This window comes from Siphateles boraxobius, unplaced genomic scaffold (genome assembly GCF_051911475.1).
Source record: "Siphateles boraxobius isolate OS27281-9 unplaced genomic scaffold, OSU_SipBor_1 7, whole genome shotgun sequence".
Taxonomy (NCBI): Eukaryota; Metazoa; Chordata; class Actinopteri; order Cypriniformes; family Leuciscidae; genus Siphateles; species Siphateles boraxobius.
In genome coordinates this window covers 25,063,072-25,087,639 of record NW_027509197.1, presented here as the reverse complement: position 1 = coordinate 25,087,639, position 24,568 = coordinate 25,063,072, and the positions used below count along the sequence as shown (strand labels likewise).

The 24,568-nt window shown below is 37.7% G+C and overlaps 1 protein-coding gene across 3 annotated transcripts in view; it reads left to right on the top strand.

Moving 5' to 3' along the window:
- Positions 1–24,568, top strand: part of nalcn (sodium leak channel, non-selective) — a 134,721-nt gene that overhangs the window by 11,861 nt on the left and 98,292 nt on the right. For all 3 annotated transcript variants that reach the window (XM_077216053.1, XM_077216052.1, XM_077216054.1), the window contains exons 2-12: positions 1,306–1,394; positions 1,553–1,614; positions 2,248–2,388; positions 3,110–3,292; positions 5,213–5,296; positions 5,412–5,551; positions 5,626–5,754; positions 9,126–9,280; positions 12,658–12,800; positions 13,132–13,236; positions 20,618–20,704. In XM_077216053.1, coding sequence (XP_077072168.1) covers positions 1,573–1,614; positions 2,248–2,388; positions 3,110–3,292; positions 5,213–5,296; positions 5,412–5,551; positions 5,626–5,754; positions 9,126–9,280; positions 12,658–12,800; positions 13,132–13,236; positions 20,618–20,704 — 1,209 coding nt within the window. In that variant the 5' untranslated portion in view covers positions 1,306–1,394; positions 1,553–1,572. The remainder of the gene's footprint in view (positions 1–1,305; positions 1,395–1,552; positions 1,615–2,247; positions 2,389–3,109; positions 3,293–5,212; positions 5,297–5,411; positions 5,552–5,625; positions 5,755–9,125; positions 9,281–12,657; positions 12,801–13,131; positions 13,237–20,617; positions 20,705–24,568) is intronic.

The window sequence follows — 24,568 nt, the reverse complement described above, 5'->3', positions numbered from 1 at the left end:
TGCTGCGAATCAGAACTATATTCTTTGGTTTTACTCATTGTGATGGATAAATAAGGGAATTTGCACCCCCCCCCCCCCCCCCCCCCCCCATTTATGCTCCTGTGAAACAAGAAGTCATGGCTAGACAATTCATGTTCCTAGTCACCCTGGTGTGCTAAAAAAATTAAATATGAATGGGAATATCCTTCAGAGATATTTTGCTCATAAAAAATTATAGGGGTGCCAATAATTGTGGCCAACGTGTTTTGTAGAAAAATATTTATTTCATAATGGGACCCCAATCCCCCCCCCCCCCCCACACTTTCAAATAAAAGGCTAGGTTTTTGAATGAAAGATCAAAAGGATAAACAATGCAGATTTATTTTTCAGCCATCTTTGATCATATTTATCAAGCTTGCCAACAATTCTGGCCATGATTGTAATTTTAATGGTGATAGCTGTTTTGCATAATTTTAATGGTGAAAAATGTGTTAATATTATTCATTAATTTGGAGTTGCTTCATTCCTATACATAACTTGGATCAAGCATTGTACAATGAAGTGGGAATTGGATAATTAATCTAGAGCAATATAGCTATAGTTGCACATCTGACTATATTCTGTAGAAAATTTTAAAAACAAAAAAAAGACTTTGAGGGAATAATTATCCTTTCCAATTGCCTATACGATCTGATCTAAAACACTCTTTATGTAACATTTATGTAACAAGCCAGCCTAAAAAAACGGCACCAGTCACCATTAAAGTGTTTAGTGATTGCATCCTGCCTTTAGGCAAAAAGTCCTTTCTGAAGAAGTGAGAGTAATTGTAGTTCTCTGCAACTTACTCCTACATTACTGCACTTACACCCTATAATTTAGTTTTCACTTGTCTTCAAACCTCTATCTATCAACATATGCTAACTGTAGCAATTACTTCACAAATTGCCTGTGACTACGTGGAAGCTGTTCTTAGCAGACCACTATGTTCTTGACATAAATGTAAGAACTTTTAAGATTCAACTTTCCTTTGTAGACACATTTTTATCAAACGCACACTTTTTGGGGATCTTGCTATTGATCCAAATTGACATTCGAACGACCTTGACCATGTATTTTGTGTTACATCTGACTTCATCATGTTAGCCTATATGATTTTTTACGCACAAAACCTGCCTGACCTTACTGGCACGACAGTTGCTTGGAGTTGATTTGTTGCTTTTGTGTTGATATCACATGTAAAGGTCAAGCTTTCAGCTGTTATGTGATGCAGCATTCATTGACTGAACTCCTTTATATAAGAATAAAAGGCTAATGATGTTTTTGCAGGACAGGCCTCAACTCCGATCAGCTGTCTTTCGTACTGAATTCAGTTCCTCTCTATGCCGGTGATGAATGCACCAATGAGGAGCCTGACCGTGAGTAACCTGGTCCCACAATCCCATCCGTTCATGACTCCGCCACTCAGTGTTGCATATATTCCTTGTCTGATGTGGTGGACATTATTTGTCTATATAATTGTACCCATTTGGTACACCATATGCCATGTTGACTAACTGTTGTGTGTTATTTACAGGGTATGCCTGATCGCATGTTATGTGCAGTGCTGGAGCAATTTCAGCTTTACTTTTCCCGTTGGTATGTGCGCTTTGTTTCAGTGAGTGTGTGATATCCATGTTTTATTATTGTCCTCGGTAAGAATAGCTCTAGTGACAATATTATGCAGTCTCATTATCGGTCGCCTGTCGTTTGTGTTATGCTAAAGATCCAGTGTGATCTTTGCAGAAGGTAAGTCAGCATTTCTGTGTAAAGTCAACAGTCTGTGTTTTATGTACATCATGTGCTTGATTGTGTTTAACGGTGACTGTGCAACACCACGATACATACTGTCTGGTCCCATACTGAGCTGTGTCCTCATGTCCTAATGAACAGCCACAATGAATACATTGCTCAAATCTGTTTGCATGCCACTGTAGTTACTTGCTTATGACTTTTGATATGACACTTCCTCCCTGTGCTTTTTATACTACATAATTATAGTAATAAGCATTTAGCCTGTTGCTAAATTGCAAAAACAGTTTCTAAATTTTGCTAAACTAAATTGATTTTCATTTTCTAATATTTCATTTTGTAATTAAATTGCTTAGAACACGTATACACTTGAGTTAGCATCCAATACAGAATAAATCTCATGGCTACAAACAGAATTTGAGCTTTGCCTGATGTGTCGTTTGAGTTAGCATTTGTGGTCGATGTGCTTTTGTCTTTCAGATCCACTCTCTCTATAGCACAGCGAGCCCAAGCATGCTGAAGAGGAAGCAGAGCTCGCGGGTCGAGGCCCAGCCCATGACTGACTTTGGGCCAGATGAAACTCTGACAGACAGTGCTGACATTCTTTGGATCAACAAACCAGTATGTGAACAAATCTCTGATATCTGATAAATAATTTTTGACCCACATACCCCCAAAAAGAGACACCTGATAAGCTTGGGAAACTTTTTCCCAACTAGGTGCAACGTCATACGCAATATCCTGTGAATGTGTAAGATTTCCGATTCATTAGCTGCTACAGATAGATACCTAGAAGAAAAAGAAAGTTCAGTGAAGGGTAAACCTTTTTGCACCACAAACCAAAGTGTTACAAATACCAGTTTTCAATATCAAGCAGCATAACATGCTTTTTTGTACAGCCTTGATAGCTGTAAGTGGCTGAACACAAAAGGAAATTCAGAATAATGTTCATGCTGCTCTTTTTTCAGATCCTGTTTGCTATATTCCAAGTCTTTTATAACCATTCAATCACTTTTTGTGTGGAGCAGCTTGAAATTTAACTTGCTATTCATTGAAAATCCTCTTCTGTACAATAGGGACCAATATTTTCAGTGAATTATTGTTTGACATAAGAAAACGTATCAACTTAACAAATTATAGTGCACAAATCTTTTTTTAAGACTTTTTTTTTTTGTCATTTTGGATGGTGAATAGTGAATTTTCCTTTTCAGGGTAAACTATTTCTTTAAACTAATACCTTTTGCTTAGTGTATAGTGGATATACACAGCCCCAGTCAGGACAGAAAACTGAAACCCTGAGTATGTGCCACACTGTAAAACAGATTTTGTTCTTTGTCTTCAGTGGGTTCATTCTCTCCTGCGGGCTTGCGCTATAATCAGTGTCATTTCGGTCTGTATGAATACACCTAAGACCTTTGAGCACTACCCGCCCCTGCAGTATGTCACCTTCACCCTGGACACACTACTGATGTTCCTCTACACTGCAGAGATGATCGCCAAAATGCATATCAGGGGCATTATCAAGGTAACACACTCAATCACCATTGTCATGATTTATAGCGGAAATAGAATGAAGGGGAAAATGTCCTTTGGAAGTGAATAAAATAGGCAGGTGGCTGAATAACGTGTGGTCAGTTTAATTGGTGAATCAGGAATAACAACCCCATAGAGAGATATTGAATAGTGAGTCATTTGCCTTCTGAACCAGCCACAAGATGCGTACATGATTTTCTTTATCTTTCCTCTGGCATGGAAAGCAGGAAGGTTTATGTAGAAGATAGAGGAATTAATTTGGGTTTTTTTTTTGCCCGAGATCGTATGAGGACAGGGTGATTAACCTTGCAGCAATTATATGCTAAGTTAACACATGCATTTTAATTTTATTGAGGAACTCACATCATTATTATACAGTGACCTCAACTCAGTTAATTAGGCCAGTATACTTGTTTTGTATTTCAATCTTCGAAGTGATTATGATCTGTGAAAATCAGACAGTGTTTTTCTTTATCACTGTTAGCAGGCATATTTTTGGTCATTAGGTATATTCTGCACTCGGACACAGCATTATGAACAGTTACTAATGCAGTAGTCTAATCATTGATTTATTGTAAATAAATCATTATCTGTTGTGAATTAGGCCTTTTTAAGTAACTCATTATTAATCATTAACTATTTCAAATTAAGTCTCTCCTAGTTGCCATTAATAAAGTCAGTCAGACCTTCACACAAATTTTAAGCCATCCATTAAATAAATCCTGTTTGTGGCCTACTAATACAGTGTGAGATCTGAGCACTGGAGCTGATCAGAGGCTCTGAAATCCCAGGGGATTTCTGGGCAGATGTCTTGGGAGAACAAGTGTTTTATCCACTGAAGTATCTGTCTCCTCAATCAAAGAAAAGCCACTGGAGCGTGAAGGCAGTCTGCACTCAAACAAACAAACCTGAGCATGTCACACCTCTGATGTCATTTCCTGTGCACCAGCTGCATGTGTGAATAGGTAGTTGACATGATAAACCCTGTGGTGTCACATGCTGTGTGACGTGCTGCACTCTATTTGAAATAAACCCTTTCTGGCCTCATATTTATTGAAAGACTATATGGAATATATGTACTTTCAAAAAATATATATTATATGCTACTGGGGTCAGTAAGATTTTTAAAATGTTTTCTAAAGAAGTTTTTAATGCTCACCTCTGCTGCATTTATTTGATCAAATATACAGTAAACCTAATACTGTGAAAATACATTCTTTTATATTTTTATATATTTTAAAATGTAATTTATTCCTGTGATGGGCAAAGCTGAATTTTTAGCAGCTATTTCTCCAGTCATCAGTCACACGATCCTTCAAAAATCATTCTAACAAGATAACTTTCTTTTTAAGATACATTTCATATTAATACCAATTTTGAAAACAGTTTTTTCTGCTTAATATTTGTGAATATAAATTAACAGTATTAATTAACATTTATGTACTGTATGCATGTATGTATGCATTTATTTATTTATGTCTGTCTTTACTGTTATTTCTTCAACCAGAAATTTTCAGTCTCACGAAGACTATTTAAAATAAACTAGTTAACGCTTAAAAATAAATGCTTAAAAGAAACCAGTTTCATGAACGAAAATATACAGTTAACTTTCTATATAGTTATTTTTTATGGGCATGTTATGCTTCTACCTGAATATTTACTATACCATTAATTAGAGACATAGTTTGATTGTTCTCCTTACCTATATTTTGTTATGCCATGTTTACTTTTTCTAGATACTTGTTAGGCAATGTCTGGCAGGATTAATACTCTGAAGTGCTCATATTGCAGAATTTGTCTGGCTCTGTTGTTAACAGCTGCCACAATCTTTCATTAGACCGGTAGACCAGCTGCCACTCACCTGTGGACTTTCATTTACAGCCTGTGTCTTATCACCTGCTTCTGTTTCCAGGGAGAGAACTCCTATGTTAAAGACCGCTGGTGCATGTTTGATGGCTTCATGGTGGTCTTCCTCTGGGTCTCTCTTGTGCTTCAGGTATGAAAATTGTGTTTAGTGTTATTTCCAAATTGAATTGTTTCTTTCGAATTAAAAAGGAGTGAGCTTCATAAGTTACTCCAATTATCTGCTTGTTCGCCTGACTGGTCTCAAGGTGTTTGAAATAGCAGAGATTGTGGACCAAATGTCACCCTGGGGAATGTTACGCATACCGAGGGCCCTCATTATGATCCGAGCCTTCCGAATCTACTTCCGATTTGAACTGCCGCGCACCCGGATAACCAACATTCTTAAGTAAGAAAGTGCAAAGAATGTGATGAATTTAATATTGTTAAGATATCCACCACTTAAAAATCAATTTCTTTCAGGCGGTCGGGGGAACAGATCTGGAGTGTGACCATATTTTTGCTGTTTTTCCTGCTCCTGTATGGAATCCTGGGGGTTCAGATGTTTGGCACCTTCAATTTTCACTGTGTCACCAATGATACTCAGAGAGAGTAAGAAAGTTTCTTCATCATTATTCACTCAACTATTCTTTTTAAATCCAATAAAATCATTTAACCTAATAGCCCAAGAAATCAAGAACTTCTCTTTGTGTGGTGAGTTTTATCATACTCCTTGTGGTTTATTATCCCTGGGATGAATCAAGGGGATGATTCAACATAATGCTGAAGTTTTTCCTGGCATCAGAGCAAGATAAGAAGTATGCGTCTGTTGCTGTACACCTCCCACACACATCTGTTCTTTGGAATACAAATCCCATCAGCAACTGTAAACGGAATTAATAACAGATCATCATTTTCATCATGTGATGTCACAGCCTCATAAACACTCAAGTAAGAACAGACACATTATATGATATGTTTGACTGAATTTCTCATTCATATCTAATCACATGGAGGCGCTTGAAAAGCCAACAGAAATTCATGTCTAAAAATGAACAGTAAATCTTGCTGGAACACTCACACGCATCCCAACTTGAAGGCGTGACGAAAGCAGGGTTGAGCGCAGTCTTAATGCAGCATGTGTATGGAGCTGTGGAGGTGGTTCTCTTTTAAAACCCAGGCCTATTTAATATTCCTTTGCAGATGAGTGGCGTGTCAGAGCCGGCACTAAAACAAAGAACCTAAACCATCAGCAACAGAAGAGTGTGCTGAGCTCTAATCACAATAATTAACGTTTCCTGTGTGGCCTGGGCATCATGCACATGCTTGCCTCTTTTCAGCTGCCTGGCCTCAATCCGTCTATATGTGCATGATAGAAAAGAGCTCTTATATTGTGAGATATCTCACTGCACTGACATTCAACATATTATTATTCAAAAGGTGTTAGTCATAGGTTAAAAAATAATGTCTGCCATGTAATATATGTAGACAGGCAGTATTTCATGCGTCATGCAAGTGGAAGTGTATTTCGGAAAAACTCAGTGTTGATCATTGTGCAGAACTACAATATTTGTCCTTGGCTAGTCGCTATCTGAATTACACATGGATTTAATTGGATAAATGTGCTAGGGAGTTTGCCATACTTGTGTCTATTGGGGATATATTTTTAGATTTGATGTCACAACGTTTTTTTTTTTTTGGGTGCTTAAAATATGGATGAGCACAGGCCTTGTGACCTTGCCAATCATAAACTATCACCTTGTTTAGAAAATGTCCCACACATTTCTCTCAATTACAGGCATCAAGTTATGACAGGTGATCAATATGATACAATCTCTGTTTCCGTCTGTATTTCCTAGCATTTTATATTCATTTAAGTGTACAATACTTACAGTTTTTTTCGATTGCTAAACGACATTGAGCACAACTGGAGCTATATGTGCAAAACTCTAACTACAGTCTGCACTACCAACAGTCACCTGAGCTAAACAGTTCACATCACCTGCAAAACTCATTCCAAGCAACACAACTCTTAACACATGGCTCACTGAGATAACACACACTGTCACTCAGAACACACTGAGAGTAAAAACACTAGCATCAAACTCCAATACAGAAAATACAAACTTTTCATCTTTACAGTTTGAACAATTTCAGTGACTTCATTCAAAGTAATATTTTCTTCAAAGAAAAGAGTGACAATCTTTCACATGATTTATTTAAATTTTTAGAACATAACAATTCTTTAAGGTAAATGAAAATTAGCAGTTTGCTTCAATAGTCTGTAGTAATTTACGGAATTACAGTAATGAGAGAGAAAAAAAAGGTAGAAACTAAAAGTACATACTGTAATTCGAACAAATAACAAACAAGACACTGCTTAGCCTTTCCGCTGAAATTGCAGTCAGTGTTTGAAAGGCACAAGGCTGAAATCTATTCTGTTTTGAATGTGTGGTTCACAGTTTTGACAGCAGTGTGTTAGCATTTGAACAAAGTGCTGTCAATCCACAGTGTTGTGCAGGTTGTGGTTAAACTCATGGGATAAGTGTGTAGAGTTTTGAAAACTGTGTTCAAGCAATGCAAAACGAACTAGAGTTTGATCCACATGAACTGCTGCTGTGCAGACTGTAGTTAGAGTTTTACACATGTAGCTCCAGTTGTGCTCACTGTCGTTTAGCAATCGAAAAAAACTGTAAATAAAATGGATAATTTTATGATGTTATCAATATCTTTGGACTAGTTTTGTTATCAGTTTCTTCAAAGGGATGATCTCTTTGGCGGATTATTTATCACTGTATAATTAAAGCTATTTTGATTCGCCGCTGTGCCTCTGATTGGCCTTTGTGATACTGCAATCAATGATCCCTACTCATTCCAGAGTCTTTAATAAACAATTTGAAAGTATGTCTGGAAAGCCAATTTGAAAGCATTAATTTTCATTAGAGACATCAAGTGCCTCCTGAAGTAACACCTGTGGTCCAATCTAATGCTATCTGCAAGTGCCTGTGTGTTAGAATGGGTATATCTATCTTTTATCATCTTTCAGGGACATTAAGGTCGAAAAGTTTTATTTAGAGTGCTAAATACAGTTTAGTTATGCAATTGAGCGGATACAGTCTATAAGCTTAGCAACATCTAAACATGAAAATCTGAGAGAATGAATGTAGCAGGTGTGTGTGTGTGTGTGTGTGTGTGTGTGTGTGTGTGTGTGTGTGTTATGTGTGTGTGTGTGTGTGTGTGTGTGTGTGTGTGTGTGTGTGTGTGTGTTATGTGTGTGTGTGTGTGTGTGTGTGTGTGTGTGTGTGTGTGTGTGTGTGTGTGTGTGTGTGTGTGTGTGTGTGTGTGTGTGTGTGTGTGTGTGTGTGTGTGTGTGTAAAGAAAAACAGGAAAACACAGATTGTGTGCTTAATGTAATTCTCTAAAATATGCAATATAATAGATTCAATTTTGTAGGTCGATGTAGTAAGAACTCAAATTTATTTTTGCTGTTTACATTACTGAAACTTGACTCCTAGCATGCTTTTTATGGGTCTTACTGTAATGTGAAGAGTAAACATGTCATTATTTTATGTTTTTTAGCAAGTTAGCAAGTTTAGCAAAACTTGATAGTGTTTAATGTTTAATTATGTTGGTATTTAGAACCATTTCAATTACACTTGGTTACCATTGTGGTAAAGTGCTTTTGCTTAGCCTGATGATGAATATATATGAAGACAGATGTGTATATAATGTATACATTTATTCTCCAGTATGTATATTCTCCTTTAAAACTCCTATCTCATGTACAGGGCAATTAGAGTCACACCTGTTAGTGAATATGGTTGTCAGGCCCAAATACTGACTTTATGTGTTGCCAAAGAGCACCAGGATAACACTGCTAGTCTGTGAAAACACCAGATGGCCTGTTACAATATAGTGGTTGATTTGATAAGACATAACATTTGATAATAATTTTTTGAAAACTCACTCTGGTCTTTTTCCAGTAATGTGACATGGAACAGCCTTGCGATTCCTGATACACACTGCTCTCCAAACGGGGAGGGTTATCAGTGTCCAGCAGGGTTTAAGTGTATGGATCTTATGGAAGACTTGGGACTTAGCAGACAGGAACTCGGATATAGTGGCTTCAATGAGCTTGGTGAGTCATTGTGGCACTTACATGATAAAAATATGTTTGTAATTGTGTTTCTTCTCTGTTCATTTTCATCCACTCTGTTCTCTGAAGAATATATGAGTACTAGTGCTTGCCAATGCAAAATTTCAGCTCACATCTTCTTTCAAACATAAAATCCCTAACCTAACTTACATGTTAACATATTACTGTAGTAATAATTTATATCAGTTAATAATAGTTACCAAGCATATAATAAAAAGACATAGAATGTGCATTACTGTAAAATATTTCTGAACACAGCTCCAATCATCCAATCAAGATAAAGAATTAGAGCTATCTGCCATATATTTCACTTTTTTTGGTATGTCTCCAATTTGTTCTTGGTCAATTTGTCCTGCTGTTGCTAAAAATATTAATTATATTATGAATATTATTTTTCTTTTACTTCAATAAAACATTGGCTCTGGCCTTTTTTAACAGGAAATATAAGCCTGATTGGTCTTGTTTTAATTGTGTGTGGAAAATTATACCATATCTGCCCTTTGTAATTATGTACAGTGATTACGAACAATTATGTCTTTTTTGACAAAGTGTGATTAATTGTAGCATTTTTACCTGAAGCGTTTTGGGTTGATCTATGCAGTATGTGCAAGCAAACATTAACAGATAAATTCCCTCTCTTTCTCTGCATTTTGGAAATGTAATATTTCCAGCAAAGCTTATATTTCAAAGCATTGTGAAGGCAGCTTCACAAATAGACCAGTTTATTTAAGCACCTTGATCTATACGGAGCAGCATGCCATATTTTTATCGCTTTCATTTGAGATAAATCCACTAGAAAGGTGCACAGAGCAGTGCCACTAATCTCCAAATAGCCATGAAGGGAGGCTTTTGCCTAAAACAGTTGTGGCTTTGAACCGTTGACTTACAGAACATTGAGATCTGCGAAAGGGCCCTTCTTCTTCTTTATAGAGTTCAGTACACAGATAAGTCATGTGTAAGTCAACCAGAACCGCTCCTGCATCAGTGATCTGTCGTCAATTCATCCGTGTTCACAGTACGGATTGCAGCCTCAACAACAATGGCTTATTTTGGCTGACCCCACCACAATTTTTTATTTTTTAAAAACATTTTTAACTTAGATCACATTTTTAGATCAAGTTTATAATTGTATTCATTATTTTAATGCATTTTTTTATTTAAATGAAATCTCTATTTTATTAGTTTAATTTTAAACTTTAATAACAGTGTTGTAGGAACACAGTCAAGGCTTTTGGAATAATATTGTCTTTTTTTAGTCTTGATACCCCTTGGTCTTTAGTCTTGATACCCCTTCTTAGGCTATCCAGTGTGAAAAGGTTTTTCCTTTGCTAGCCATCTCTGGAGACAATGATTTTTAATGGAAGTCTTTAGTTTGCCAAGTGTATTTCCCTCTAATTCATCCAGGGAAAGACTCTGTTACTGTTTATACTAAAGCATGTACTTTATCTAATGCGAATTACATATTGAATTAACACAGTTTTTTGAAAAAGCCAGGTGAAATAGTGTATTTCATCAACATGGGTTCATCAACAGGGATCAACATCCCTGTAAAGGATATGTGTATGGTTGGTGATGAAGCTAACCTACAGGGCACTTCCAGTCTCGTTGGCCCATTGTGCCCTCGGACCTGGTGGGAAATGGCAGGAAGCAGAACTGAGTGGCATGCTTCCTGCTGGCCTTTGGCAGCCAAATCGCAGCACGGCATCATGGGTCACTGTGAGTGCAGAGATAACATCATTGAGGGCTTGGAACTAGAGAGCACATCAAATACCGTGTATATGAAATAAGTCTTTTGTTTATCATGTAATTTCTAAGCTGTGTAAGAAACAGTGTTATTTTAATATTACTTATATACTATTGCAGTATTTATATTTGGAATTTTTTTTGTATGTATATTTTCTGTACTTTTTAATTTCATGCTGTGTCCCAATTAGACCACTTATACTATGCCCTTAAAGTATGTATTGTTTTTGTGAAGAAAAATTACATACTTTTTGAGTTTTGAGCAGAAGATTAGGCAAGCTTTGGGACATACTACTTTGTCATAATTGTGTCTTTTACAGACCGCTTTGCCGCTTAGTTACGTGCATCCTGTCACCGTTTAAACTGCCTTGTCAATCATCTTGTCCCATTTAAAATCTTCCACATTCAATTTATTTGCATATCTCTACCGTATCGTACAGAAATGGTTCTTTCGTGGGTCGTTCATGCGGAGACTCCCCTTATGCCTTTGAAATTTGCATAATGATGCATTTAAAAAAAAAAGACCAAACGTATCTTTATAAAAGTTCACAATGCTGTTTTTATCTGTGTTTGTAGTTCTAATCTCATCCTCGTGCAACGCAGGATGGGTTGTGAGCAATATTAGTTGTTAGAGTGTGCATGGATCTGCACTTTGAATTCTAACTGGAAATAATAGACAATTCATTTATATTTGGAATACTCATTTGAAAAGACTATGATTTTGGACACACTAATTCTAATTACAAATACTATTTAGGATGATTTAGTATGCGATTGGGACCCAGTCCCAATGGTTTTAGTAACAAACTAAACACATTCGTTTGTTTTAGTCATTTTGTTATGTGCTTGTGTTATTTGTATTTTTTTTTAAAGTTGTCAAAGCCAAAACCATTACATTTTATTTTTAATTTTGATTGGCAAAGAATAGATCTTTGATCAGAAACATTTACTATACAGTACTTCCGGAGGAGGTAATTCCTTAAAGGAGGTAATTCCTTGAGAGTGCTGTTCGCTTTGGCATTCCCCCAAAAAATGTTTTGTGCCATGATGGTGTCATAATGACGTTTATCCCCATTAATTTTTCATTGTATGGAAAAGGCAATGAAATACTCTGCTTAACATCTCCCTTTGTGTAAAACAGGGTGTGGAACAGTGTGAGGGTGGCTAAATAGCAGAATTAATACTGAAAATAACAAGACTATTCATATAAGTTCCTTGAGGATTTGTCCTCTTTCCTTGAGGAAATACATAATCATAAGCAAAAAGACATAATAGCCATGAATGCAATCTGTCCTTGAGTGTGTAGTTCTTCATAGCCTAGTTCCTTTGATATACTAAAACTTTTACATTCCGGCACAACATGGAACCAAAGAGTACTTCAGAAGTGCGGATAACCATCTCATTCAGCTGTTTGGAGACAGAAATACATAGCTGGGTAATAGGAAGCACCTGACAAGGTTCACTAATGCCAGGACTGTGTTTATGTCTGAATTTTTGTGTCTCTGTGCCCAGTCAGACCACTCTGAGGGCACAGGAACATCTCAAACATGAGCTTCTCCCCCTCCTCTGTCCTCTCTTGTCCCCGTCATGACCCTTCTTGTCATCTCCTCTTGCAGGCACCAGTATATTCACAGTATATGAGGCCGCGTCTCAGGAGGGATGGGTCTTCATCATGTATCGAGCCATCGACAGCTTCCCACGCTGGCGCTCATATTTCTACTTCATCACGCTCATCTTCTTCCTCGCCTGGCTGGTCAAGGTGGAAAAAGCCTTTTCTTCTCACACCAGTGATCTGCAAAAACATAGTGATAATCGGCACACTCCTTCATTTCTGGTCATAGAAAAGTCAGGGTTATTCGGGATCTCTGTTATGCTCTCTCTTATGCATCTATTTGATCAGAAATACAGTAAAAACAGTAATATAATAAATATTATAATAAATATTAAAATAACTTTTGTACTTTGATGTATTTTAAAATGTAATTTATTTCTGCGATGGTATGGCTGAATTTTCTGTATATAAATAATTTCTATATCATTTATCTCATCAATTATGGACATTCATTCATTTTGTTTGCTTGTGTTCCCAGAATGTGTTCATCGCTGTGATTATAGAAACTTTTGCTGAGATCAGAGTGCAGTTCCAGCAAATGTGGGGATCCCGGAGCAGCACCACGTCAACAGCTACTACACAGGTAAATGCAAACACACTTGCGCACATCTGCACAGAAAGCAAGCAAGCTTTAGTGTGTGATTCATTTTCCACATTTGTTAATCTCTTTAACCATCCCTCTTTTCAAAATATATATGGGCATATGTAATTAAACCAACCAAAGCAAAAATATCAAAATTAGCATGTATGATTATTAGGAACAGACCGATGCACACCAACACAGACATCTGAAGGAATTCTTCCCATAATTCCCTGGAGGCTGTGAGTCTGGCTTCCGTGGCCTTCAGCAGGCAGGATACACCCAACAGCAAGCTGTTTTTTAAATAAATTTGGCTGCTTGTCAGGTGGGGGCCCAGAACGGCACAGAGTGATCTGATTGGGCGGCTGGCAGACTCGAGGGTGAGTCATAGAGGAATGTGGCTGAATGCGCAGCAGGCCGAAAGAAAGGAAAAGACAGAGAATGTGTCATTCAGCTTGGATTTGATGTGACTGATCGAGAGAATCAATTAACCCTAAATGCTCTTGCTTTCCTGCCTGCAAAGCTCTCCTGTGGGGAAACCTGTCCTGTTGATTTTATACAACCATCGCCTACCTAATGTTTAGTGAGAAATTCACACTAACCAAGCTAATGGTGCAAATGCACAGAAAATCTGGAGCGGGGGCGTGGTGTGAAAAGTTGTGTGTGTAATTGTGTGAACTGAGGCATAGTGTCTCCCTGACTGTGCCAGTCACAGTGCCAGAGCCAGTCCTGGAGCAAAGCCTTGGAGGTTGGCATGAGTGGAGCTGGCAGCTTTTTTTTTTGGCTGCACAGGAGTGACCCGACCACCGTTATTCAAGTCTTATGGTTGTAGAAGTGCACTCTGGAAAAATAACGGCTATAGCACACAACATTTATTCCAGCACTGCTTTAGTAGGGTAAATCTCATGAAGAAATGTCTGATGCATATGTCATCTCAAAATTGAACAAACAAAAATAACACATCATGAAGAAAACCAAGGACTCTTGAAATTCTCATTACTATAATCCAAAACAAAGCTTATTCTTGTTACTGGAATACATGAATGAAAATTGTCTTGTCTTATACAACCCTCAATCCATAAAAGTTGGGACATTTTGTAATATTCAATAAAATCAAGAATCTGTGATTTGTTAATTTTCTTGAACCTTTATTTAACTGACAAAAGTACTGTAACAAAGTTTGTTGTTATGGGAAGAAGGAGGCGGGAACCGGCGAACATTTAAAGACATTTAAATACATCTAAAGACTTTGATAATAAAATAAACAAATACAAAACGAAAGTAAAAGACAGTAGCCCCTCATGGACGACTGCTGTCATACATAATAAAACAAAACACAACGTAAGTCCAGGCCTTTTCCTCTTTCGATCTCCACTGTCGTTGCTCCTCCTTTTATGCTTCCGCTCCTCTGTGAGAGATACGAGACCGGTGTGTCGCGCAGGTGTAGCTCATCAGTAATCACGGCACAGGCCTTACGCTGTCCTCCCATGGCCCTCGACCTCGTCCTGCTCACCACAAGTACAAAGAAAATATTTTCACTGGTTTTAACTGACCAAATGTATTTTGTAAATATAAACTTTGATGTATAAACTTTATATATAAACTATGACTGCAACACACTCCAAAAATGTTGGGTCCAGAATGTCTCGAGCAGGCACCCATGAGTATTTAGGCAACCCTCCCAGTTGCCTAAATACTGCACTTTTCCACGGACCTGATGAGAATCCACCATTCTACGCTCAATGTGTAACCTGGTTGTCCGTTGACAATACAGGCAGCTGGGGCAGGTTTGCGAGCCAATGAGGCAGCCAAATGCCTTCTAGAACCGGGAGGTGAACTGAGAACCTCTATCGGAGACCATTTTCTGGGAAAAGCTGTGAATCCTGAACATGTAATGCATAAGGAGCTCTGCAGTCTGGCTAGCTGTGGGAAGTTTGGGTAATGGCAGGAGGTGACAGACTTTGGAAAATCTATTCACCGCCACAAGAATGACTGTATTACCTTGGGATTCAGGCAGACCTGTGACATAGTCCAGAGATATGTGCGACCAAGGATGTTTAGGGATAGGTAGAGAATGCAGTAGTCTTTGAGTTTGGGTTCTGGGCTCCTTGTTCTGGGCACACACAGTGCAAGCGGCGACAAAATCCCTGACGTCTTTTTGCAACTTTAGCCACCAAAACCTCCTCCAGATGAGCTTGCAAGTTCGAGTTGCCCCAGGATGACCAGAAGGGAGTCAAACCGTCTCGAAAGTGCGTCTGGTTTTGAATTCTTGGAACCTGGGCAGTAAGAAAGTACAAGTCAAACCGGTTAAAAAACCGAGCCAAGCGTGCTTGACGGGAATTCAGTCTCTTGGCCTCCCGAATGTAAGTCAGGTTTCTGTGGTCTGTCCAGATGAGAAATAGATGATTGGCCCCTTCCAACCAATGCCTCCACTCCTCCAATACCACCTTTACTGACAATAGCTCTCGGTTTCTAATATCGTAATTCTTCTCTGCTGCAGTTAGTCGGAGAGACAGGTAAGCACATGGGTGAAGCCTGTTGTCGACCCTGGTTCTTTGGGAGAAGACTGCCCCTACCCCCACATCAGAAGTGTCAACCTCCACCACAAAGGGCAACTCTGGGTCTGGAAGGGTTAGGATAGGGGCAGATGTAAAGAGTCTTTCCAGCTTGTTAAAAGCTTGATTGGCCTTCTCAGTCCACATGAATGGCCGGACTTCTTGGTGAGTGCGGAGAGAGGTTCTGCAACAGAGCTGAAGCTTCTTATAAATCTTCTATAAAAATTGGCGAATCCAAGAAAACGTTGTACCTAATTTACAGAATTCGGCTGAGGCCATTCCTTCACTGCACGCACCTTGCCAGGATCCATCTGGAGGTTGCCCTTGGAAACGATAAAGCCGAGAAATGGGGTTGAAGACACATGAAATTTGCTCTTTTCCAGCTCGATGAAGAGGCTGTGTTTAAGTAACTGGGACTGGACCTGTAGAACAAGTTAAATGTGTTCTTTGTAGTTGCTTGAGAAAATTAGGATATCATCAAGGTAGACAAAAACTAACTTGTTCAGCATCTCCCACAATACATCATTGATCAACGCCTGGAAAACGGCTGGGGCATTCACCAGGCCAAAGGGCAGTATCCTGTCCTCATAGTGGCCTGTCGGGGTGTTGAAAGCTGTCTTCCACTCGTCACCTTCTCGAATCCTGACCAGATGGTAGATACTTTTCGTAGATTTAATTTAGTGAATATGGTGGCACCTTGCAGGATCTCAAAAGCAGAGGTCATCAGGGGCAGGGGGTAGCGATTCTTAATGGTGATGCGGTTAAGACCCCTGTTGTCGATGCAAGGCCTGAGGTCACCATCTTTCTCAACAACCCCCTCCCTGCTCCAGCAGGTGAGATTGAAGTACGAATAAAACCATAATCCAAGGCTTCCTTGAGGTACTTCTCCATAGCAGCCCTCTCAGGGCCAGAGAGAGAGTAAAGCTTACCCCGCGATGGGCATGCTCCAGGAACCAAGTCTATGGCACAGTCATGTGGTCTGTGTGGAGGAAGGTAGGTGGCTCGGGACTTGCTGAAGACTTCTTTGAGATCAGCATACTCTGGAGGAACTCTGGACAGTTCAGGGAGAAACATAGGAGGCATAATACTCTTGGAAATGAGAAGCTGCAGTGCATCTGTGGCCTGGGGAACTTGAGACAACTCAGGATGAAAGGCTGAGCACTCTGTGGTGGCAGATTTGAGCTGAGATACAGTTAGCCCTCGAGTGTTATACATGTCTGGATTGAGATTGGCAGGCCACCTGGAGAGTGTCGACATGTGGCTGAATGGCTGCAGCTTGCTCTGATATGCTCAGACAGAATGCGATCCACATTAGAGGGTGGTTAACTCTTTTCCGCTGGATTCATTTTTATGGTTCAGTCTTGCTGTTGGATTGAACCCGGGTCTCTCGTGTTCTAAGTCACTGAGTTAACTGATTGAGCTCTGGGTCTCTCGTATTCTAAGTCAATAAGTTAACTGATTGAGCTAACTCCCTAATTAATGAATCCAAGAGCAGAGGTGGTCCAAAAGCAAGGAGTCATAGATCTTCAACTAAAAACAATCTTTACTAATGAAAAGTACAACAAAACAAAGGAAGCCGGGCTTCCAAGAAACAGTGAAAAAAAAAAACAGACACAAGGGTCCAAAGACTTAAACTTCAACAGACTTGGCTTGCAACAGGTAACACTGGCTCAAGACTGAACAATAAAGCATTGCACAAACTCACTTAAATTGGGCAAGACACAGGTGTGACACATCAGGCATAATGAGTGGTAGTGTTCAGCAGGAGCCTGGTGAGAGGCGCCACCCGCCGACCAGGAGGGAAATAGCAGTCCAGTTATGGGTTCCTGACACCTACATGTGAGATGAGATTCCCTGAATTTTTCACAATATTATGTATGGTAGAAGGTGAACATTTTTTTGTTGTTGCAATCTTGCATTTAGAAATGTGATTTTTGAATTATCTCAGGATATTTGGCACAAAGTGATGAGCCATGACCAATCTTTGCTTGCAAAAACTGAGATGCTCCTTTTACACTCAATCACAATACCCTCATCTATTATCAAATCACCTACTTATTGTGGACTGTTTTTAAAGAGTTTAACTTGGATATTCTATTAGTTTTTTACTTTTATTTGGCCTCTGTCCCAACTTTTTTGGAGTATGTTGCAGCCATCAAAATTGAAATTTGTTAATTATTTGCAAAATACATGAAAGTTGGTCAGTGAAAAAACTTTGAAAATCTTTTCTTTGTACTTTTGTCAGTTAAATAAAGGTTAAAAAGAATGAACAAATCACAGACTCTTGATTTGCTGTATTTTTTTTTCCAGAATATAAATAATGTTAAGATGTATACATACTTTTATAATTTCATTTAAATATATATTTTAATAATAATATATATTTATTGTTTTTGTTAAAAATAGAAGCTTTATATACACTACTATTCAAAAGTTGGGGTCAGCTTGTTTTTTGAAAAAAGTCTCAAGTAAAAACAGCAATATTGTGAAAAATATTTTGCTGCTTAATATTTTTGTGGAAACCATGATCAACTTTTATTTTAGGACTATTTGATGAATATAAAGTTAGAAAGAACAGCATTTATTTCAAATAGATTTGTTTTGTATGTAAAAGTCTTCACTGTCAAATTTTTTAATCAATTTAATGCATCCATGTTGAAGAAAAATCTTTCTGACCCTAAACTTTTGAATGGTAGTGAACTGTACATGTTCTTGACATATTTCACAAAACTCTACTATACCAAAGAATAGCATACCACTATGAAATAAGTGATTAAGAAATGAGAAAAGAATTTGTTAAAAAACAAATTTTTTAATCAATTTAATGCATCCATGTTGAAGAAAAATCTTTCTGACCCTAAACTTTTGAATGGTAGTGAACTGTACATGTTCTTGACATATTTCACAAGACTACTATACCAAATAATAGCATACCACTATGAAATAAGTGATTAAGAAATGAGAAAAGAATGGCCACAGGTTTAAAAATGGAATACAGTTCTGTTGCAGTCTTCAGTAAAACATTCCTAAAGCAATAAGGCAAATCTCATTCTTAGGGACACAAAGTTGAATTGTCTTCAGTAAAATATAGTTTTCTAAGTCCATTTCCATTTACAAAACTTTGAATCGATTCCTTATCTTTAATGTCTGCAGCGAAAACGGTATAATGTAGTATTTTGCTCTTGGTCTAAGTAAGGCTATTTTGGGTAAAACTTCACAGGTAGAAATAGCTTAGGAATGTGTGAGAGAATCTTGGCTGGTTATTTCCTGTCATGATATATTGGGCAAGAAACATCAGCTTATTTAGTCTGTTACTGTTTTGAAAGTTAATTCACATTGTCTTTTTTATCCATTTAGAATAAGAAAGCAGATTCATACAATCAATGTATTTACATTGGTACTGTGATTGTAATGTTTGTATACAATTTTGGACATGGGTTTATTAAAGCAGCATTGTATTAAAATAACATTGTGAAGTCATAAATATGCAAATTAGAATGATAACCCAGGTATTTTAAATGTAAAGTGTGAAAACGCTAACCCCTGACTAACCAGAATTAAAAAAATGACCCAGAGTTAACAAATTTAAGTGTTGTGACCTTCAAGACAAATAGCCTTTATGTGTCGTAACGTAATTTTAATTACGCTGAAATGTCTTACTGAAGAAAAATCTCTTAGGGTACACAAAGCCTTGGTTTATTGAGTGTCAGACAATACGACTTGGAATGATGCCTTTAATCTGAAAGAAATAAAAAAGAATAAGGTTCTCCTGGGGCCTGATGATACTCTTTTGGCAAGATTTGCACCATCCCTTTTGTGACTGTCTTATAAAAAGTAATATAATTCAATAAGGTCCCTTAAGAAGATTACCACATGAATTGCAAATTTATAATTACAAGACTATAAGGGGAAACTTTTAAAATATCTATTTATGTAGTAACCTTTTTAATCTGTCAGAGCTGAAGGGGCATTGTGAGCTTAATGACTGTCATTTCTTGTGGGTTTAATTGGTTATCTATTCTTCTGAACTGATAAAAGACATAAGTGGAACAGCATCAGTACACATTTGGAACAGCCATAGGCAGATTTTCACTTTTGTGCTTGGGGTGGTAATGCAAACAGTGGGAGGGGGCACAAATGGTCTGACGCTCAATATATATTCGTAAAATGTATGGCAACATTTAATGTAGCACATAGACGAGCATCTAATCCCACACCTTTGTGTAATGGAAATTAATATATGATGTGGTTTGTTGAACAGTGGTTGGCTATTAGTTTTCTAAAATTTTACTTGGCAGATGCTAAAAAGGCTTCAAGTACAGAGCCGTCTGATAGTTCTGGGCTGTGTACATATGGATATGAGTAGCTTCTGTTGTTTGCCAGATTCAAGGTGCCTGCTGTAGCATCGCCTCCCTACTGTCCCTGCTGTCTCTGCCACTGTCTTCTCGTATCTGTCATAGTGAAGTCATGGTGCATTTAGATTCTGAAATGTGAATAGATGCTTGCTGGATCATGAAGTCAATTTCTTGTGACCTTGCCTGTATTTATAAAATGGTTATGAAGTTGGTGAAGAATCATAATATAATTGCCAATTGTTTTTGGGATTGCCAATTGTCTTTGTAGCCATATTTTTATTGCTTATTTTCCCCCCAATTTATTTGCTACATTTGTGATATCAAAAATGCATTTTCTTGCCATTTAAAATATTTTTATTTATTTAGCTTTGCATGTTAACTGACAAACCGCCAGTCATTCTCACTTGTTAACAATTGGCCCTCCCTTTCTCCTTCATTCTTTCCCCCTCTCTCTACCTCTCCTCCTGGTGGCAGATGTTTCACGAGGACGCGTCTGGAGGATGGCAGCTCGTGGCGGTGGACGTGAATAAACCACATGGCCAGGCGCCTGCTTGCCTCCAGGTACCAGACATGCGATTTAATGGCACTGACGCCCCGACCGTTAGTACACCCTCAGTATTGCCTGACTGCCACATTTAATGCCACACTGCTGTGTGGGAGTGCAAGAAATATGCTGCAGGCGGCCTGAACGCAATAGCCACATTTAGATTTCGCTCAAACTAGCTGGTATGAAATTGACAGAATAGACCATGGAATGAACACAGCAAAGTTTGCCTTCCCCCCTATTGTGAGCCCAATTTAGCACCTGCACAATATATACATCAGTATGCTTTCTACGCACATGCCCAGACTCAGATAATATACGTAATATCTTTGCATAAGGTTTTGTAAAAAACCCACGGTTTTTACACTTTCATCCTATTTTACTTTAAATCAGTTAATATTAGTTTTGAAGTCAACATGAAATCAATACTGACCACATTTACTTTAAATTTACCATTTTCCTTGTCTTATTCTGCTTGATTTCTCAGTATATGTTTTTCAAAAAAAAAAAGGACTGCTAATACCATTTTTGTTTGACTTTAATGGACAAAAGTTAAATGGCTTATTATTGTAGTACTGCAGAGAAATTTATGAATTGGGTTTGAATGGTAATAGAATAGAGTGGGCTTTTGATGGTTGATAATACGATAATAACAGAAAAGACAGCATCTGGAGAGAGGCTAATGGCACTTACCTTTAAAAAAAGTCCTGACTTTTACATCTGCCTACACAGAGGGAGAGAGATCATCAGTTAAAATAGGCCCTCAGCAGAGTCACATAGAATTTAATATCCAAAAATACATTTTAATGTATCACACTATTTGGGTGTGTCGACAGTCTAATCCTGGTGAAAAGCTTGCATTTTGTTCTCACATGGCTTTTCAATTGTTCATAAGGTAGAGAGCATTTTGAAAATATTCAGTGCAAAAAAAAAAAAGATACAAGACCAAAGACTGGCATTTAATGACATTTCTGGGGCCAGGTGATGATGCGATCCCATTGGGTAAAGGAAGGCTTTTGTATTTCCTCAGAGAGGGGGAACGTTTACAGGGGTAGGATGTGTTGAACGAAAGAGAGAGAACTCATCAAGTACTGTAGGTGGAGGTGTAGTTCATCATAGACTTCAATCACAATGGCTTTCAGTTCAATATTGTAAACTGTTATTGAAGAGTCTTGCCACAAATGGCAGACAAATGAACACAGAAATGAAAGGAAACTTATTTTTTTCCCCTTGCTACTTGAAGTGAAATGATGTTGTAAAAAAAGTTAGGTCTAGGTTTATTCAGCTTAAAGATATTCGGAATAGTTACATGGTTTCCCTTAAAGGGCACTTCAGTTTTGAACAGATTCCTGAGTGAATCTCACAAAAAATGTCTGTCATGTTTCACTCTAAAATAAAACAAAAAAGAGAGAAAGAAAATTATTTTTCTTAATCATAAACGAAATGAGGCAACATTTTTGGACCATTACATTACTATTTTCATGATTTCATGATTAACATGAAATATTCATAATCAATTATAATTGATTATGAATATTTGGATCAGTTAATAGAATTACCTGAATATAGTAAAATTAAAGGGTTAGTTCACTTTTAAAAAAAACGTTTGCTGATAATTTACTCAACCCCATGTCATCCAAGATGTCCATGTCTTTCTTTCTTCAGTCGAAAATAAATTAAGGTTTTTGATGAAAACATTCCAGGAATTTTCTCCATATAATGGACTTCAGTGGGCCCCAAATGGTTCAAGGTCCAAATGACAGTTTCAGTGCAGCTTCAAAGGGCTTTAAACAATACCAGATGATGAAGGGTCTTATCTAGTGAAACGATCGGTCATTTCAAAAATAATTAAAAAAAAATAAGTTTTATAATCACAAATGCTCACCTTGCTCTGTTCTGTGATGCACGTTCGTGACGGCACGTAATACGCAATTACGTTGAAAAGGTCGTTTGACGTAAGCGGAAGTACCAAGTTGGTGTTTACACATGTATACTTTTAGCCTTTTTAATATTAAAACACCCAGGATACGGACACGAAATGGGCATTTTAAACTGTAAACTGACACAAAGACATTTGAATATGTGTTATATGGTCCTCCATCACATTTGTAAACACTGACTCGGTACTTCCGCTTACGTCAAGCGTGACCGGTGTAAACAGGAATCAGATTGACTATTCCTCAGATTTCGCTGAGGTTGATAAGTGCCGACCTGGACACTCGAAAGTTTTCGCACCATTCCTCAGAAACCACAACTTCATTGATAAAATTATCCCACCATGTGCTGGTTCTTCCCGGCTTAACCCAAAACCGACGCTCCATGTACAGTCGACATCGCCGCTGCACACGGGAATTGTCAAAGATCGCTCGAAAAATAGCTTGCCTCAAGTGCATGTAGGCAGTTATAGAATTGTAAAATGCAGAATTTACTTGCACTAACGTAACTGGTAGTCCAGGCGGTTGTTATATGTTTTCTTCCGTTTTATGACACCCAATCAGAGAGCCGAGCGTGAGCCTCCGCGTCATCGTTTCTAAAGTCCTCCGTTTTAACCCGTCTTCACTAAAATGCCCTCCGGAGATTCAAAACGCAAAACGGGGTCGGCAGCGTTTCTAAACTTCTCCGTTTTAGGTCTTCGTTTTTGCCGTTTTGGACGGGAGGTCCCCGTTTCAAAACTAAAACGTAGAAGTGTGGATGGAGCCGTAGGCCTTGCTGTTTGTGTCCATTTATACTCAGATAGATATAACAAACACACACTGCATTATATGAGAAAGTATGAGGCATTAAATGAGGATTAGTTAGATAGGAGACATGATACAGGTGGGGTTACATTGATCGCTGATTCTATTACAAAATACATAGTATCAATGACATAATACTATCAAACATTCACACAGTGTCATGGGGTGCATGTTCATTTACAGATCAGTTTGTCTATAAATTAATGCAGGAAAGTCTGTTTTAAGGGCTGTGGGTCTTTCCTATGGCCTCTGCTTTTTCCACGTGACCCCATTTTTAACAGCAATAAAACCAACTTATCTGATCGTATTCATGGTAACCAAGACCCTTCTTGCCCTTGTTGGGGGGATGGCACCATAGATCCCAGAGTAAGTTTTAAAGATTATTTGTTAAATATAACAAATAACTGTGTCTGATTTGTCTCAGTCATTACAATGAAAAGTGTGCCCCCTTCTAACTGTAATATAATTATATAAGGGGGATTATATCTCTATTCTCAATATTATGTAAATTAATAAGTCTAATTTCTGTAAAGCAAAAAATTAATTGAAGTGGATTTCAACACAAAATAGTTTTGGTAAAAATTAATGGGAAACAGTCCAGTAATACACTTTGAAAACAAAAAGCTAATAAATATAATAAAATCTGTAGCAGATATATTTTCAGCTATCATTATGTGCAATCAGTTTTGATATCATAACTCAGCATAGACTAACATTTGTATGTTTCTGTTGTGGGCAGACACTAGCTTCTTCTTTCTAATATATATTTAAAGCAGTGGCTATTCTGTATTTGGTTGTGTTTTATTATATGGTTAAGGTTAATGAGGTCAGCTTGATCTCTTCTCCAAAGGCCACCTTGATGTTAATTAGGCCTTTGCATTCCCCTATGTTATAATTGCACTACAGCGATTCTAATGGATTTTTTAAGCAAGTTTCTCAAGTAAAAGATTTCTTGTCTAGAGTTTTGCAAAAACTTTTTAATAGTTTAAATTCAGACTCTAGATATAAATCTATTAAATATTATAAATGTTTAATAGCATAAAAATTAGTTGAGTCTGCTTATTACTTAACAGATTTTATATATTTTTGTGTTTTAGACTGTGACTTCTTGGTAGGACCATTTTCTGTTGTACTTTGAGATCA